At 56.8% G+C, this 17,303-nt stretch overlaps 2 protein-coding genes across 4 annotated transcripts; both read left to right on the top strand.

Annotated features, from left to right (window-relative positions):
- The first annotated feature begins 644 nt into the window (after window positions 1-644).
- On the top strand, window positions 645-1,071 carry Hrurf (HR upstream open reading frame). The gene has a single exon (XM_070016596.1). The coding sequence runs from the start codon at window positions 964-966 to the stop codon at window positions 1,066-1,068; it is 105 nt and encodes a 34-aa protein (XP_069872697.1). The 5' UTR covers window positions 645-963; the 3' UTR covers window positions 1,069-1,071.
- An 82-nt stretch (window positions 1,072-1,153) lies between these two features.
- Window positions 1,154-17,004, top strand: Hr (HR lysine demethylase and nuclear receptor corepressor). Of its 3 annotated transcripts, none has more exons than XM_070016595.1 (19): window positions 1,154-1,242; window positions 2,425-3,074; window positions 4,161-4,950; window positions 6,142-6,226; window positions 6,304-6,491; window positions 8,417-8,584; window positions 9,161-9,250; window positions 9,411-9,526; window positions 10,439-10,520; window positions 10,860-11,023; window positions 11,145-11,384; window positions 11,566-11,731; window positions 11,916-11,985; window positions 12,198-12,328; window positions 12,470-12,589; window positions 12,695-12,810; window positions 14,953-15,117; window positions 15,422-15,550; window positions 15,734-17,004. In XM_070016595.1, exons 2-19 carry the CDS (start codon window positions 2,463-2,465, stop codon window positions 15,812-15,814), a joined length of 3,513 nt encoding a protein of 1,170 aa, XP_069872696.1. In that variant the 5' UTR covers window positions 1,154-1,242; window positions 2,425-2,462; the 3' UTR covers window positions 15,815-17,004. The 3 variants fall into 3 exon arrangements, with proteins under 3 accessions (XP_069872696.1, XP_069872695.1, XP_069872694.1); XM_070016594.1 differs by having other exon boundaries at window positions 6,085-6,226; window positions 8,420-8,584; XM_070016593.1 differs by having other exon boundaries at window positions 6,085-6,226.
- Window positions 17,005-17,303: the final 299 nt, after the last annotated feature.

Raw genomic sequence — 17,303 nt, 5'->3', positions numbered from 1 at the left:
CTTAAGCACAGCACTCTGGGCCGCTGACCCCTGGGGCCTGGGGGGTGGGGGTGGGGGGAATCTGGGGTGCTCAACGATGCTTGGCGAGGTGAGCCTGAGGATGCGGATGAGCCAGGGCAGACACTGGGCAGTGAGGTGTGTCCTTATGCCAGAGCTGGAGAGGACCAGGAGAGAGTGGTCCAGCAGGCACAGGCCCGGCTGGCGTGGGTCACAGCGCCCATCACTGACCCGTGAGAACCCGGCTGCCCCTGCCAGCTCTGCACTACCACCCCCCTCCCAGCCGCCCCGCCCGAGCACCCCGGGGGGCACCCCGCCCCACCTTGGCCCGGTCCGGCCCCTCCCGCCCTTTGCTCCAATTCCCGGGCTTGGCACCTATAGTGGGGGTGCTGCCCGCCTGCCAGGCTCCGGGCCGGGCCCACGGGAGGGTGGGGCGGCTGGGAAGCTGGCACGCTGCCCCGGGGGAGCCTCTCTCGGCAGGCGCCCGGGTGCCGCGGGGGGGAGGGGGGAACAAAGGGCTCATTCTCCCCGTGCGCAGCCGGTGGCATCGCCGGGGCGTTGGCGGAAGCCCCCGGGGCTCAGGAGGGGGCAGGCCCAGGCGGGGCCGCCGAATCACGGGCTCCTGTTTCCCGCAGGGTGCTGGAGGAGGAAACCGGCGGAGCAGCTTCCCTACTCTCAGTTGCGCGTCTGGCGATGGCGATCGGAGGTCCTGCTGCGCTCTCCGCCGCGCTCTCCCTCCATTAGCCGCGCTGCGCGGTGCCTCTCTCCCGGGTCACCGGATCGGCCCCGCTGCCAGGCACGACCCCCTCCCCCCGGCCTCTCGGCCTTTCCCCCCCCCTCACTCGGCCATCTCCGATCCGGGGCGCGCGTTCCCCCCGGCCCGGCTTCCTCTCTCCCTCCGGGGACACCGGCTCCTTAGCCCCGGCCCGGCCCTCCCCAAGGCGCAGCACGGAGTCTCCGCGTCCCATGGCGCAACCCACAGCCTCGGCCCAGAAGCTGGTGCGGCCCATCCGCGCCGTGTGCCGCATCCTGCAGATCCCGGAATCCGACCCCTCCAACCTGCGGCCCTAGAGCGCCCCCGACGCCCGGGGGGAAAGACAGCGCGAGCGCGCTGAGCAGAGCGCGAGAGAACGCGTCCTCGCCCGCCGGCCGAGAGGCCCCGGAGCCGGCCCATGGGGAGCAGGCAGCCGGCGCCGGCCAGCACGACCGCTGCCGCCCGCGCCGCGCCCGGCCCGTGAAGCCCAGGTGAGTGCCGAGAGCCGGGGGCGCCTTGTGGGGGGGGGCCCTGGGAGCGGGGCTGGGGCTGGGGGAGCCCTGCGCCGGCCCCCCACACCCTCAGGCGCGCGCAGGGAGTGAGCTCCCCCAGCCCCTCCGGGCTGGATCACACGCCCTCGACGTGGAAAGGTGAAGATGCGCGTCTAGGGCTGGATGGCCCGGGTGTGGGCATCGTCTGCCGTGCGCCCGCCCGTACCCCTCTCCCGGGGCTTCCTCCGCCCGAGGGTGCTGTCGCTCGGGTGCCACCTGTCATCCTGGTCCCTCACACGCACTGCACGTTCAATTTTCCCTCTCTTGCCTCTCTCTGGGGCCCGGCCTGCTTTCTCCGCCTCCTTTCCGCCGTCAACCGGCTTCCGTGAGCCTGGCGCCCTGGCGCTGCCGGCTGGGCTAGGAGAGCTCAATCCACCCCGGCTGACGTCTCTGAATCCCCGCTCTCGCGCCGGTTTATTCCCCTCCTTGGGGGTCTGCAGAGATCCTCGTTCCCACCCCTTGTGCTAGGACTCTGCTTAGAAGCCAAGAAATTGGAACCTGGAAAAAAGGCAGAGAGAGTCAGGGCTGCCCAGGTGTAGAGAGAAGGTTAGCCCACAGCCCTGCGGCCAGCTGCCCACTCTGCTCACTCCAGCCCACCTGACTTGGACACCCCAATCCTGAAAGCCTGTCTGGGACTGTCAGTGGGCGAGCAACACCCCCTCAAACACTGACCATGGTTTGCAGAGTCCACTGAGACCCAAGCTCGGGTTACACAAGGGTACACTGAAGCATCTACAGTAACATGACTTTGCCCAAGACCATGGCAGGTGACTGAGTCAGGGCTAAGATCTGGTTCTGTGTCTTCCACTGAGCTGACCTTTTAGGTTCTTGTGTCCTGTCCTCCTCCATAGTTTGTGGCCAGGTTTCTGGCTCAATTTGGCCTGAATGTGTCACCCTGGAGATAATATCCACCTCTAAAACTTAAAGGCAATTGGGAGCCAGAACTTGGGGAGCATCCCGGCCAGGCAAGATTCTGCTGTCTGCATGTGCGCCACTGTGGCCTACCACCTGCTTTACTGGTTTGAACCACTTCACTGTTGCCAGGGCGGTGCCCACTGTGCCGGCGGTGAAGTGCTTGGGGTATGTGCCCAAGGAGCTCATGTTTTGGTTGTTATGCTCCAGGGACCCCTGCGGGAGACCCTCATGAGGGCAGGAGAGTGATGGAGAGTATGCCCAGCTTCCTGAAGGACACCCCGGCCTGGGAGAAGACAGCCACTGAGAACGGCATCGTGGGACAGGAGCCGGGAACCCCACTGCAGAATGGGCTGCACCATGGGGCACTGTGCCTGGGAGAGCCCACTCCCTTCTGGAGGGGCGTCCTAAGCAACCCAGACTCCTGGCTCCCCCCTGGTTTTCCCCAAGGCCCCAAGGACACGCTCTCACTGGTGGAGGGTGAGGGCCCCAGAAATGGAGAGAGGAAGGTCAACTGGCTGGGCAACAAGGAAGGACTGCGTTGGAAGGAGGCGATGCTGGCCCATCCGCTGGCTTTCTGTGGGCCAGCATGCCCACCTCGCTATGGCCCCCTGATTCCTGAGCATGGTAGTGGCCATCCCAAGGGTGACCCTGTGGCCTTCCGGCCTGTGCACTGCCCTTTCCTGCTGGAGAGCAAGATCCTGGAGCGAGCCCCCTTCTGGGTGCCCACCTACTTGCCACCCTATCTGGTGTCTGGCCTGCCCCCAGAACGTCCTTGTGACTGGCCCTTGGCCCCGCACCCCTGGGTGTACACTGGAGGCCAGCCCAAAGTGCCCTCTGCCTTCAGCTTAGGCAGCAAGGTGAGTACAGGTAGCTCATTTGTCCCTGGAGAGCCCTACCTGAATAGTACTACTCTGCCCTTTTCTGATGCAAACACAAGTCCACCCCCAGCTAGAGAAGCCTGGCAGCTCAAAGTCATCCCAAGCCCCAAAGCTGTTTCCTAAGCACTCTGACCTCCTGGCATCCCTATCTCACTGGCTTTCCTTGACCTCTACCCTTCGGCCTAAACTTTTCTCCCAGAGCCTCTACTCACCTACTGTCTACCCACAACAAGTCTTGGAAATGCTGCCCTCACATGTATGGTCTGAGTGTGAAGGAGGAGTGAGCTGCTGGGCTCTCTCTTGGAGTGTGGCCTATGTCTAAAGCTCCTCTTCCACAGGCAACTGGCCAGATTGAGAATTTATTTATTTATTTGTTTGTTTGTTTATTTATTGTGGGTGTGGGTGTGGGTGTTGATAGTAGGCCTTGAATTCAGGGTCTGAGCACTGTCTCGTAGCTTTTCACTTATTGTTGGAATTCTATCACTTGAGTCACAGCTCCACTTCTGGCTTTTTAGTGCTTAAGTGGGGTAAGAATCTTGCATTTGTCTGCCCATACTGGCTTTGAACCAGGATCCTCAGATCACACAGCCTTTTAGGAGCTGCCATGAGAGGCCTGAGTCACCAGCACCAAGCCAGATTGAGATTTTAAAATATTTGAAATTCAGTGCAAAGTTAGGTGTGGTGGTTCACATCTATTATCCCAGAAAGGCCTAGACAAGAGGAATGTGAGTTCAAATCTGGCCTGGGTTACATAATGAGACCCTGTTTAAACAAAAACAAAAACAAGAGTAGTATGGCCTGGGGCACCAAGTAATCCAAATAGGTCCTGAATAGCTTTTGGCTGGGCCACGCAGTAACCCCTGAGCTGCTGGGTCATGGTGAAGTAGAATAAATCCTGCTAGAGGATGTGAGGAAACCCAGAACAGTGAGTGGCATACAGGAAGGGATCTTTGGTGCCTCCTATAGCTGTATTTTCTTTTTGACAGTTGTTGGAATCTGCTGTGCCTGTTCTTTTAGGCCCTGGGAACTAAAGCTGTCTTGTCTTACCTCTTTCTCCTCCCACAGAGCCTCTACTACAAGGATCCTAGCACTCTCAGGCTGGCAAAGGAGCCCTTGGCAGCGTCAGAGCCTGGGTTGCTAGGCTTGGCCCCTGGTGGGCACCTCCAGAGAGCCTGGGAGGCAGATGGCTCTTCGCTCCACCGGAGGGATGGGGAGACGGGAGCCGGCAGGCAACAGAATCTGTGTCCACTTTTCTTGGGGCACGCAGATGCTGTTCCCCAGCCCCCCTGGCCTGCCTGTCCTCCAGGCCTAGTTCCTTCTCTGGGCAATGTCTGGGCTGTGCCCGGCAGTGGCAGCCTTGGGTGCCAGTTGGGACCACCAGCCACACCTAGGTGCCCCTCTCCTGGGCCCCCGGCCCCCCAGGGGGGTTGTTGCTCCTCCCATCCCACCACTAGAGAGGGAGATGTTGGTCCTTGTGGGAAGTGCCAGGAAGGCCTGGAGGGGGGTGCCAGCAGGCCCAGTGAACCCAATGGGGAGGTGAACAAGGCTTCTGGGCCCGGGGTCTGTCCCCCAAGTTACCACACCAAGCTGAAGAAGACATGGCTCACGCGACACTCGGAGCAGTTTGGGTGCCCAGAAGGCTGCCTAGGAAATGAGGAGAGCTCAACTGTTGGGCTCAGGGCCCGGAAGAGGGCTGGCAGTCCCGACATCCAGGGAGCATTGGGTGCCCCAGCCCCCAAGCGGCAACCTCACCCTTTCTCAAGCACTGCAGGGAAGGGGACCAAGGCTTGGCAAGAGATGATGGACACATCCACAGGAAGCAGGGCGGAGACAGAGGAGCAGAAGGAGCTGAGAGGTAAGGGGCCTGCAGGGGGAGGGCTCACAGGGGCTATGCCAGGGGAGGGCAGCAGGGCAGCCAGGAGTGAGTCACACCCAGTTGTTGGGTTTCCTACCTGAATCAAGATGGCTTTCTGGGGTTCCTCGGTGTGTCTCCTGCCAAGCCATGATGTGTTGGTGTCAGGGCAAGGACATGGATCAGATCATGGCTCTGAAATCCGAATGTCTGCTTCCTGACTTGGCTGATCAATAGCTGACTTAGTGACTTCAGCTCTCCGGGCCTCAGTTTCTTCATCCTGGAAATGAGGAGAAGGAGGGTACTTATATCCAAGACTACCGCAAGGATTCAATGCTATCATAACTCATCAAAGGCGCGGAAGAATTTGTGGTACTCAAGAAACTGCTACCATTACTTGTGCCACAAATCCTGCTTTTACCTGTCCCGAAAGACCTCTATGGTGCCTCCTTTGGCCATCTGGATTTGTGGACTGGACCTCACTCGTGTTAGAGCCTTGGGCACACACTCCTCTACCAAGCTGTGTCCTTCACAAAGGGTTCTGGCATGGCTGGCGCCAATCTTGGTTCTTCTGGATCACTTCATTCTCAGCCTCCTGGATTCCCCAGCCTGGATCAAGACTGTCCATATGTGCCCTTGTGCCTGGCAGCAACCATTTTGTGCCTGGCACCGGCCAGTTTGTGCCCTCACAATCCTCCCCGGCTGGGAAGCTGTCGGCCCCTTTGTCGTCTTGTGTTTCTGCACCTGTGCGCAGTGTTGAAACTCTCCGGCCTCCTCATCTTCTTGCACCCTGCCCTCCATCCATCTCTCTGATCACTGAGCCTCAGTGGAGTTAGCCAAAGTCTACACTGGCTGGATTCTGCACTTGTGTGAGGACCGTCAACCCAGTTGCCCAAAGCCTTGGACTGGGCGTGTTAGATCACCTCTGCTCCGCTCCCATGCCCTCCAGGATAGTCTTAGCCCGCTGCTCAACCTTGGGTGGGAACCTTCTAGCTACCTGGGCCACTCTCTTGGGTTCTGAATTAGGCTCTACAGGTCTGGGGCCAAGAGCCGGCTGGCTGTATGTGGATATGCTGGGGCTGGGGTTAGCACAGGCCCTGAACCCCAACCTCCTGAGCAGCTGCCTTGTCTCCTCAGGACCCCGGGGTGGCAGGGCCAGCCTTCAGGATCCATCTTGCCTGGCTGTCTCCGCAGACACCACTCCATGCCAAAGCTGTACCCCGGCAGCTGGAGAGGTGGGAGGCTTGTCTGGCACCTCAGGACGGGAGCAGACTTGGAGGTGAGCAGTCTCTTCAGGTTCCCCTGGCCCATGTTCCCCAAGGGGCTTTCTCCTCAGTGCCTCTGTTCTGTCTCCAGATTGCCTCTGGGAGGGGAACAACTGCAAGAGGAAGACTCCCCAGCCAGCTCTGAGGAGGGAGGAGGGTCTGGCCCCGAGGCCCAGCTCAGCCAGGGCCTTGCCAAGCACCTGCTGAATGGTTTGGGGGACCGACTGTGCCGCCTGCTGCGGAGGGAGCGCGAGGCCCTGGCCTGGGCACAGCGGGAAGGTGAGCAGACGTCCTTGTGGGCCTGCCCGAGGCCTGGCTGTCCTTCCCTGCACCCTACCAGGGCTGTGGTTCCCAGGCTACCCCACCTCCCTGTGAGCTGCTCCGCCCTCCTCTGTCCCTGTTCCTGACTCTGCTGGGGCAGGCTCTTAGTCAACGCTGAGGTTTCTGGCCTCTGGGTGGGGGTTGCTGGGAAATGGAAAACTTGGACTGGCCCAATTGTCTGAGAGCTTTATGACTTGTGGGGAAAATAGGGATGAGTACATGTTTGCAAGAGCCCTGGAGGTTGGGACGCTCCAGAAAGGTTGAGGCGGGAGAAGGCTCCAGGGGCCAGTGAGGCTCATAGGACTTAGGAGGTGAGTGGAGTTTGCCTTGAGATTAGAGAAGGGACAACATTCTACCGGCTCTAGAGTCCCCCTCTGTAGCCCTTCCTAGCAGCAATGAGGCCTTTGTCACTAACTCCCTGAGTAGATAGAGGTCACTCATGGCTCCCTGTCCTCACAAGGCCAGAGCCCTTAGGATTTCTTCAGTCTCCAGCCAGCTCCTGCTGTTCCCAGCCTGCCTTCCCAGCAAACACACACACACACACACACACACACACACACACACACACACACACACACCTACCCTTCACACACACACACACACACACACACACACACACACACACACACACACACACACACCTACCCTTCCCGGATCACCCGTGCTTGTCTGTCCCCTGGGGCCCTGGCACTGGCTGTTCCCGGGATCTGGAATGCCCTGCTCCTCCCTTCCGACCTGGTGGATGAGAACTTACTCATCCTTTGAGGCAACGCGTGAAGCTCCCCCACCACGCCCACCCTCCTCCTTCCACGCTCAGCCACTAGAGTCATCGCTGTATCTGTGGATATTTCTCCTCACTTGGAGTGTGGGCGCGAGGAGGGCAGGGCCCAGGTCTGAGCAGCTCTGAGTCCCCCACACTTGACCCAGGACATGACCAGGTATTTGTTGAGAGTGCTCAGTCATTCCTTTTTGCCTTACCAAGCACAACTTTGTCTGTACCTTGGCTCTTAAAGAAATTCTACTCCAGGCTTGGCACCATTGGCTCACGCCTGTAAGCCTAGCTACTCGGGACACGGAGGTGTGAGGATCCTGGTTTGAAGCTAGCCCGGGCAGACAAATCCATGAGACTCTCATCTCCAGTGAACTAGCAAATAGCAGAAAGTAGCTCAAATGGTAGAGTGGGCAAAAGCTAAGGGAGAGCGCCTTGATCCTGAGTTCAATCCCCAATACCAGCAGCAGCTAAAAAAAAAAAAAGGAAAGGAAAGAAAAGAGTTTAGCTGGGTGCTGGTGGCTCTCGTATTCCTAGCTGCTCAGGAGGCTGAGGATTGTGTGTCAGAAGTCTGTGAGACTCTTATCTCCAATTTTTTAACCACCGAAAGCCAGAAGTGGGGCTGTGGCCTAAAATGGTAGATCATTAGCCTTGAGCATAAACAAGCAAGCAAGCAAATATTCTCCTCCTTTTGTTGAGGGCAGGCCTAACCTCTTAGATTTCCTGTTCTAACATACAAAGTCCCTTGGAGGAAAAGCCACTCGAACAGTCAAACAGTCGCCATGCCTTTCCATTTGTGGTAGCAAGTAGGGCTTGTGAGAAGGGAGGTGGGTGAAGGAATGTTCTGGAAGTGGCCCGTATTAGTTATGTAGGCACAGTGGGGAAACTCCTGGGACAGGTCTGGGGGTGAGACAGGAATGGGAGCTGACCCTACCACTGTTCCAGAAGGGCTTGCTGGACTGGGGGGGTCTCTTGTTGGGGGGCAGCCAAGAGGCTAGGTGAGCAGTGGAAACTGCTTTTTGCTTCTCCTCCTTCTGCTTGGAAGTTTCTCATAGGAAGTCCTCAAAGAGGCCATGGCTTCTGGCCCTCTGACCCTATTCTGTCCTGTGTTTAGCAGGCCAGGGGCCAGCTGTGACAGAGGACAGCCCGGGCATTCCACGCTGTTGCAGCCGTTGCCACCATGGCCTCTTCAACACCCACTGGAGATGCCCTCGTTGCAGCCACCGATTGTGTGTGGCCTGTGGTCGCATGACTGGCGCGGGGAGGGCCAGAGAAAAAGGAGGTGAGAAAGAGGCCGAGGGAGGTGGGGCGGGGGAGGGGAGGGGCAGAGAGGACACAGATCAGAGGACCACACCCCCGTGTCCCTAAAAGAAATTCAGGCCTGCAGTAAGCTTCCCATTTGGCTCACATCACCTCTTTTAAAACAGTTTAACACTGTGAAGTGAATGTTATTTCCTCCATTTTCCAGATTAGAAAATATCAGAGGGATTAAATGACTCATCCCAGGTCACAAAGCAAACAAATATTGTGGCCAAGAAGACTCAGGTCTTCTCATTCCGTCCTGTTCTTTCCATGATGCTCAGCTTTCTCTCTTTGGCTCAACTTGATCACTTCAGGTCTTGAGCATCCCATGGCCAAAAAGAAATCCCAGAATTGGATACATTCTGGAATATTCTCTGCCATATGACCATCTTGGGATCCTGCAATGGCATCTCAGTATATGCTAGTCTCTGTACTCTGCAAATCAGGAATCCTGGGTCACTATGTCCTCAGAAGTCACGGGTTTTGAGGATTAAAATATGCATTTGGCTTCCTCGCTGACTGTATCCTTGCTTTCTGGACCTTTCCTACCCCACAGGCTCTCGAGAGCAGTCTGCACAGGAGTGTGCCCAGGAGGCTGGGCATGCTGCCTGTTCCTTGATGCTAACCCAGTTTGTCTCCAGCCAGGGTGAGCCCTCATGGAGGGGTGGGGCATGTATTAGGTGGGTCCCCAGGGAGAAAATCTTCCAGTCTGGTTGTCCCTGACCTTGGTGACATGCCTTCTTGGGTGGTAAGGTCAAGTTATGGTATGCACCTATCACTGAACTCCATTTCACTCCATTTCCCAGTGCTGGCAGAATTGAGCACAACAATGCACCAAGTGTGGGTCAAGTTTGACATCCGAGGGCACTGTCTCTGCCAAGCCGATGCCTGGGTCTGGGCCCCTGGGGATGCAGGCCAGCAGGTAACAATCAGGGAATGGTCCAGTAAGGACCAGTGCTAGGCCCCAGGATGGAGTGGTGTGCCTGCAAATGACTGGCTTTTGTTGGGGTTTGCCCTTCTCTTCAGATGGGGAGAAGGGATACAGAGTCCCTCTACATGCCCTTTCCCTGGGGATCAGACTCCTGGCATCGAACTTTGTCTAGCCCAATACCACCACCACCTCCTTGCCTGCCTGGAGTCCTGTCTAATTTGCACAGCCAGCTCAGCACTTGCCGTGACATGTTGCTGTGGGCATGGCTGTGATCCTAGCCACAGGCTCCTTTGGGTGCAGCATCAGACCTCCTTCCCAGAATTCCCAGCGCCTCACAAGTAGCACATGCTCAATATTTATTGTACAAAGCGTTCGTGAATTGCTGTTTCTGTGAGAGAAGTTATCCATTCGAAATGCACTTTATTATATGCATATTGTGTACCAGCCACTGCAGAAAAGTCAGAAAATGTCTGAAAGTGGGAGAAAACAACATCAGCCTCTCCTACCTCACTGATACTTTGACATATTTCTTTCCAGTTATCTATGTATTTATTCACATCAATTTTAGACCCTACTTGGAGAAGTCCATGAACAAATATATCCTATAACATTTTGCTCATATAAAACATTTTTAGGACTAACAAGGGTCCACACTTAATTCTTTTTTTATTTAATTTTAATTTTTTTTAATGTGAAAATACTGTACAGAGGGGTTACAATTACATGGGCAAGATAATGAGTACATTTCTTATCAAGCATTGTAGCCTCCTCCTTTGTTTCCCATTCCCATCTCTTCCCATCCTCCCCCCGCCCCCCCTCCCACTTAATTCTTATATACTAAGTAGGGCTGAGTTGTGTCTGTCTTTCTGAAAAATCTCTGGTTGGATGGGGTGGTTTTAACAGAAGGAGCCCACAGAGAAAACACCTCCAGCTTCACAACCTTCTTGCAACGGGGACTCCAGCAGGACCAAGGACATCAAAGAGGGTGAGTGGCGCTCAGTGTTCTTCGGACTGAGGCAGTAGAAGTCTCCAGAAACTATATGCCATTGCCTTAGCAAACAATTCTCCCCCACCCCTGCTGATCATCTCCAACACTCCCCTCAAGACAGGCCTCCTAAACCCTTCCCCAGCCAGCTTCCCCTTCTGAGCCGCTCCTCCACAGAGGAAACTGCCTTTGGGAAAGCGGTGGTAAGAAGACTTAACGCAGCAAGGAGTTGGGGTGCTAGGGAGGAGAGCAGACTTGGCGGGAAGATGGGTGGCTGCCTTTGAAGGCAAAGGTGAAGGAGCCAAGGGGGAAGCCCCTCACCATTTTCCTCTCTAACAGAGACCCCAGACTCCACTGAGACCCCCACGGAGAACGGTGGCAGCCAAGCACCCCTGCCTTGTCCCTCTCTCTGTGAACTGTTGGCCTCTACCGCCGTTAAACTTTGCCTGGGGCATGAGCGAATCCACATGGCCTTTGCTCCTGTCACTCCAGCCTTGCCCAGTGTGAGCAAGGGTGTGGGGGGGGGGTGTGTGGAGACTCTGGGGACCAGAGGCTGGGCTGGCCTCCCTGTGAGGCCAGGCAGGTCCTGAGCTTTCTTGCCCCTTCACCCCTCCATCCCCACAGGACGACCGGATCACCAACATCCTGGACAATATCATCGCGCAGGTTGTGGAACGGAAGATCCAGGAGAAAGCCCTGGGGCCAAGCCTCCGAACAGGGCCAGGCCTGCGGAAAGGCCTGAGCCTGCCTGTGTCACCGGTGCGGCCCCGGCTGCCTCCTTCTGGGGCCTTGCTGTGGCTGCAGGAGCCCAGGCCTCGGTGGCGGGGTTTTCACCTTTTCCAGGAGCACTGGCGGCAGGGCCAGGTGAGCCAGTCTGTCGCTTCCCCTTCCAGTATTTCTGGCTTCACCTGCTCAGCAGGGCCTAGGTCCCTAGCCGCACACAGGGCTTGTTCTCCAAGGTGTTCTGCAGCTGGGAAACGGCTCCAGCCTGGCAGCAGAGGGTTCCCCTCCAACCCTTCCTGTCCTCCCCCTTTCCCTGTGACAGCCCGTGTTGGTGTCAGGGATCCACCGGACACTGCGAGAAAGCCTGTGGCAGATGGACACTCTGGGGACACTTGGAGGCCAGGTGCACGCGGTGGCAGCCCTTGGGCCTCCCAAGTCGACAAGCCTGAGCAGCACAGCATTCTGGGAAGGATTCTCCCAGCCGGAGAGTAAGTATCCTCGTTGAGGAGGGAGCTGGGAGGAGTCCCAGCGCCCAAGTGCCAAAGGTACTCCAGCACAGCCCTGGGGGCTGTGGGAAGCAGGGACTGGGGCAGAAATTGGACTCAGGGGCAGCTGACCTGTGGGCTCAGGAGCTTCCTGGCCCAGGACAGTGAAACCTATTTCTTTCCCTAGGTCGGCCAAAGTCAGAAGAGGGCTCTGTTCTGCTGCTGCACCGGGCTCTGGGAGATGAGGATGCCAGCAGGTGTGTCCAGCACCCAGGGGCCAGTGCCACTTCTCAGCCACCAGCCTACCCCTTGTCCATCCTTCCTTTCTTCCTTCTTTACTTCTATCCTCTAGTGTGTGACCCTCCAGTGTGCTGGCCTTGCCTTCTAGGAGTCAGTCCTGCAGTGTGGGGAGAGGGGTGTCTGATACCTGTGCTGGACCTGTTAGGCATAACCTTGCCCCTGCCCACAGAGTAGAGAGCCTGGCTTCCAGCCTGCCACTCCCAGAGTACTGTGCGCCCCATGGAAAACTCAACCTGGCTTCCTACCTCCCTCCGGGCCTCGCTCTATGTCCGCTGGAGCCCCAGCTCTGCGCAGCCTACGGTGAGTGCCTTTCCACTCCTGCCTGCCCCCCCCACACACACACCTTGTTCCTACCATCTTGGAACACCTGGGCATGTGCACCAAGGCCCCATGTGTTTCTCGTTATAGTCTGTTCTCAACCATCCTTTTTCCTCCACACAGGTGTGAGTCCACACCGTGGACACCTGGGGACCAAGAACCTGTGTGTGGAAGTGGCTGACCTGGTCAGCATCCTGGTGTACGCAGAACCGCCACTGCCCGCCTTGCACCGGGTTCAGAAAGGTGGGTCTTCAGCGGGAGACAGGGGAAAGACAGGGTAGCCTGGCAGGCGTCCACCACCACCACCACCACCTTGGGACTCACCTCTGAACTTTCTTTGTCCCACAGATTTCCTCTCAGGCCCGGAAGGGGAGGGACTCTGGTCTCCAGGCAGCCAGGTCTGCACAGTGTGGCATGTGTTCCGGGCACAGGATGCCCAGCGCATCCGCCGCTTTCTCCAGATGGTAAGAAGGGAGCTTGGTGCCCACCCTTTGCCCTGCCCAACCCTGAAACTTGTCCTGTCTGCTAAGTGTCATCTCAGTGAGCCTCCCAGGCCCCCACTCTTCCCCTGAGGTGAGCTGGACAGCACCAACTCATGCACAGGTGCCAGAGAAGGCAGACTGGATGCCAGGTCTGACAGAGGGTTAGAGAAGGAGGGGTGACCAACACCTGTTTCTCACCCCTGTAATTCTAGCTACTTAGGAAGCTGAGATCTGAGGATCGTGGTTCAAAGCCAGCCTGGGCAGGAAAGTCTGTGAGACCCTTATCTCCAATTAACCACCAGAAAACCAGAAGTGGTGCTGTAATGCAAGTGGTAGAGCACTTGCCTTGAGCTGAAGAGCTGAGGGACAGCGCCCAGGCCCAAAGTTCAAGCCCCACAACCAACAAAAAAAGGGGGTGCCATCTTTAATGAGTACAATGGGTACATTAATTGGGGATCAGGGTGTGGGGCCTGGGTGTACTATCTCAGTTAACAGACAGTTAGTTGCTTTCCCATTTTGCAGACAAGAAACAAGCTCCATGTTAGTGCACAGTCTCTTCCAACCCCAGGTAACTACCCCATGCTCTCCTGGGGACAGGCAGCTTCCCTTTCCTGGGCTTTGGAGGAGGAGGAAGGCCATGAGAGAACCAAGAAAATCCCTGCTCCATCCTTCTCCATAGCTCCCCCTATGAGGAGAGACTTCCTGGGAGGAGTTAACTAGGGAGAGGGGGCTCGGAGAGCCTGGTGCCTCACGCCTATCATCCTCCCTACTCAGGAGGCTGAGATCTGAGAATCATGACTGGAAGCCAGTCCAGGGAGGAAAGTCGGTGAGACTCTTTGTCTCCAAATTAATCACCAAAAAGTTGGAAGTGGAGCTGTGGCTGAAGTGGTAGAGCACACCATCCTTGAGCAAAAGCAATTAAGGGACACCACCCAGACCCTGAGTTCAAGCCCTAGTACTTGCACACACAAAAAAAAGAAGATAGAGGAGGTGGAAGAAGAGAGGGAGGAAGGAAGGCTAAAAGAGACAGGTGAAGAGAGAGGGAGAGTGGCCAGGATAGGGGTGGGAGGAGTAGAACAGGCTTAGAGTTGGGTGTGAGGCGGGAAGCTCCCAGTGTGCCAGCATCGTGTCCTCCACTGGCCCCTTCCCACGGTGTACATTTGTAGATGCTGACAGGCAGAAGGGAAGAGACAGACACACCGTCATCAACAGGTGGCCTGGTCTGGTCTAGGTGGGGCTGGCTGTGGGGCAGTCCTGGGTGACTCATGAGGATCTCTGAGGGGCCTTTTCTCACTGGGTGGCCTGGGAAACTCTGCCCTAGGAAGGACTTAAGTCTCTGTAGCAAAGAACCTTGGCACCTGACCGGGACTCCCTTTGGGTTGTCTAGTTCACCAGTCTTCCCCTGCCCCTTGGCCCAGTCTTGTAGCTCTAAGCTTAGGGACAATGGCAGCGTTCTGCCTGGAAGGGGGTGGATGGAATCGGTGGCCAGTTGAAGCATGATGCTGGCATTTGCCTCTGCAGCTGTTCCCTGGGCACCTCCTATCTGGCCTCCACAAGTCCCTGCCTGCCTGAGGAGCTCTGGCTCTGCCTGGGGTGGTGACAGTCACTGTAACGTGCTGCAGAGGCCTGGACAAGGCCAGTCTGTCTGCCCACGAGGAATCAGAACTTCTGTGTGGCTTTGTTTTTCCTGGATGCAGGATCTTAGAAGAATCTGAGGAGTGCGCTGGAGCATGTCCCCAGTGCTCCTCTACAGTTGAGCCTCCAGTGAAGGCTCTTCTCAAAACCTCCAGACAGTTTCCTAGCTGGGGTTGTGCACTCATTTTCCTGGGTATCAGTGAGAGATGGAGCCAGGGACTGGCAGGGACCACAGAGGTCATGAAAGGCATCCAACTCTAGCAAAAGCAAGGATTTGGACCACCTTAATCCTTTCCTCTAAGCTCTTTCCAGCTGAATGTTTTGTTCTGCTAGCCTGAGCTGCCCCAGCCTCTTTCTCTCCCAGCCCCTGCCCTGCCCTGCCCTGCAAGACCACTTCAGCTGCTCCTCCTCGGCCCCTGTTTCTCCATAATGTCCACACTCCTATCCTCCTCCCCCAGTCCCGACTCAACTACCCATGTCTTCTTTGAGGTGTGCCCCACTGGAGCAAGGACCTTGGAGCCTGGTGCCCCAGGTAGCTGCTACCTGGATGCAGGACTGCGCAGGCGCCTGCGAGAGGAGTGGGGCGTAAGCTGCTGGACCGTGCTGCAGGCCCCTGGAGAAGCTGTGCTGGTGCCCGCAGGGGCGCCTCACCAGGTGCTCTCCTGCTGGGCGGAGCTCTGGGGGTCAGGGGAGCAACAGGGGCTTCTCCCTCTCCATGCCTGAGAGTAGGGAGGAAGTGGAAGGGTCCCCAAGTCCTCAAGCCCAAATGAGATGTGCCCAGAGATTCAATCCAGTCCTGGTGTACTTACTGTGTTCATGGAGGCTTATGTCCCTTCTGGTGCCCACTGTCTGGTTTTGGCCATACCGAGGGAAAAGAACCTCAGGGATGGTGGGATAAGGAGAGGGCTTGCTGTTTCGATCCTCTGCTGACCTCCTGACCCCTTCCTCCCCGGTCTAGGTGCAGGGCCTGGTGAGTACAATCAGCGTCACCAAGCACTTCCTGTCCCCCGAGACCTCGGCCCTTTCTGCTCAGCTCTGCCACCAGGGACCCAGCCTGCCCCCTGACCACCGCCAGCTCTATGCCCAGGTGAGAGACGCTGACCCGCAAGCCGTATGCCCACCCCAAGGGCGCCCACAGCTGCTGTGGCAGGACAGACCCAGATGTGAGCCAAGCGGCTGCCAGTACGGCAGTGCAGAAGAAAGATGTCCCTGTAGACCGGGGATAGGAGCAGTGTATGACTGAGAATCCTGTGTTTTCTCCTTTTCCTAGATGGACTGGGCTGTGTTCCAAGCAGTGAAGATGGCTGTGGGAACCCTACAGGAGGCTAAGAAGGGGATCCCCAGGGTGTGAGAGAGGAGGGGTGGGCAGGTAGACCAGGCGCACGGCCCAGGCATAGCTCAGTAGGGAATGGCCCAGGGAGACCCAGCCACTTAGGTCAATCCCCTAAATACCACTCTAGGCACAAACAGGGGTGTCCCCATTCCTTGGCCCTAAAACCTACAACTACAGTGCCACCAAAGCTCATACCTGCCCTTTGCAGGCTGGCACCTGCTCTCTGTGGTACCATACTCGTATTAGGGATAAATAGATCTCCTTCAACTCCTGTGCTCCAAGCCAGGAGACACATAGCTCTTCCTTAGGTGACTTTGGGAATTGTTCTGGCTTAAGCAATACTTCCTTTTGCTGCCTCACCCCCCCCCCCCACTGGCCTACCTGTGCCCTGAGCTTTTTATACCACCCACATCCTTGTTGGGTTCTGGGTAGCTGTTTGCACTGAAGGCCTGCTAGACCAGAGGCCACCCAAATCCTGCCCTCACAGAGGGGTGAGAAGTGTGGAGAAGAGATGCCATCAGGGATGGCTGGAGGAAATGACCTGGGAGATGCAGCTCACCCCTGCTCCTGCCCCTGCCTGCCTCCTTTGAGATCTCCATTCAAGTCTGTTTGTGACTTCTGTCCATGTGCTTAGCGCTGCTCCTGCCAGCCATGTAGCCTCAGGAGGAAGGGCAGACACAGAAATCTAGAGCAAAGGCAACTGGAGAGGGCAGTTAGGGTCTGGGGGCCGGGCGGCAGGGGTCTCACATACCACTGCTTGGTCTTCCGGAGGCCTGCACTCCTGGAACCTTCAAGGGGCTGCTGCCTGAAGATGCTCTAGAATGTAATAGCAGGCAAGGAAGAGTCCCGGGACCCAGCCCAGAGTGCCTCTCTCTGTGGGGCATCATCAGCCTGTGGAGATTTCAGAACCCCACTGCTCCCAGCAAATTCTAGGCCGCCCTGTCTCTCTTATCTGCTCTGACCTTGAGCAAGATCTAAGGAAACCCTTGCCCAGCTGACTGCCCTGGGTGGCCTGGCCCCCTAGGACTGAGTTTCACTGCCTAACAACTTTCCCCATCCCTTCTGGTGTGGCCCTTCTGGGGTGGCCCTGCCCTCTACCCTCCCTAGGTATCTCAGCCCCACAGGTGCGCCAGCTTTTGTCATACCGACTTCCTGCTGTGGTTCGGGGAATGTTTTGTTTTTTAATTAAATAAATTTTTTTATTATAAACATAACATCTGTTTAGGATAATTAGAAAATAAGAAAGTTACCTGCAAGGTAACTCTACTCATCCCTTCCCCTCAACTCAACCTCTCAGGATTTATGACTGTTGATTATTTTTGTGGTTGTTGCTGTTGTTGGTTGTGGATCTTGAACTCATGGCCTGGGTGCTGTCCCTAAGCTCTTTTTGCTCAAGGCTAGTGCTCTACCACTTGAACCACAGTGCCACTTCCATTCTTCTGGTGGTTAATTGGAGATTTCCTGCCTGGGCTTCAAACTGCAGGCCTTAGATCTCAGCCTCCTGAGT

The sequence above is a fragment of the Dipodomys merriami genome, unplaced genomic scaffold (assembly GCF_024711535.1).
Source record: "Dipodomys merriami isolate MVZ:Mamm:240054 unplaced genomic scaffold, mDipMer1.0.p SCAF_12, whole genome shotgun sequence".
In the NCBI taxonomy this organism is placed as follows: Eukaryota; Metazoa; Chordata; class Mammalia; order Rodentia; family Heteromyidae; genus Dipodomys; species Dipodomys merriami.
Note: the sequence above shows the minus strand (reverse complement) of the source record. Positions and strands in the feature narration are given on the sequence as shown.

Excerpts from the sequence above, each read along its gene's own strand:
- Hrurf (XM_070016596.1), top strand. The coding sequence starts at position 964 with ATGGCGCAACCCACAGCCTCGGCCCAGAAGCTGGTGCGGCCCATCCGC.
- Hr (XM_070016593.1), top strand. The coding sequence starts at position 2,463 with ATGGAGAGTATGCCCAGCTTCCTGAAGGACACCCCGGCCTGGGAGAAG. Across the intron at positions 6,227-6,303 it reads GGACGGGAGCAGACTTGGAG|ATTGCCTCTGGGAGGGGAAC; the intron begins GTGAGCAGTCTC and ends TTCTGTCTCCAG. Across the intron at positions 15,118-15,421 it reads CCGCAGGGGCGCCTCACCAG|GTGCAGGGCCTGGTGAGTAC; the intron begins GTGCTCTCCTGC and ends TCCCCGGTCTAG.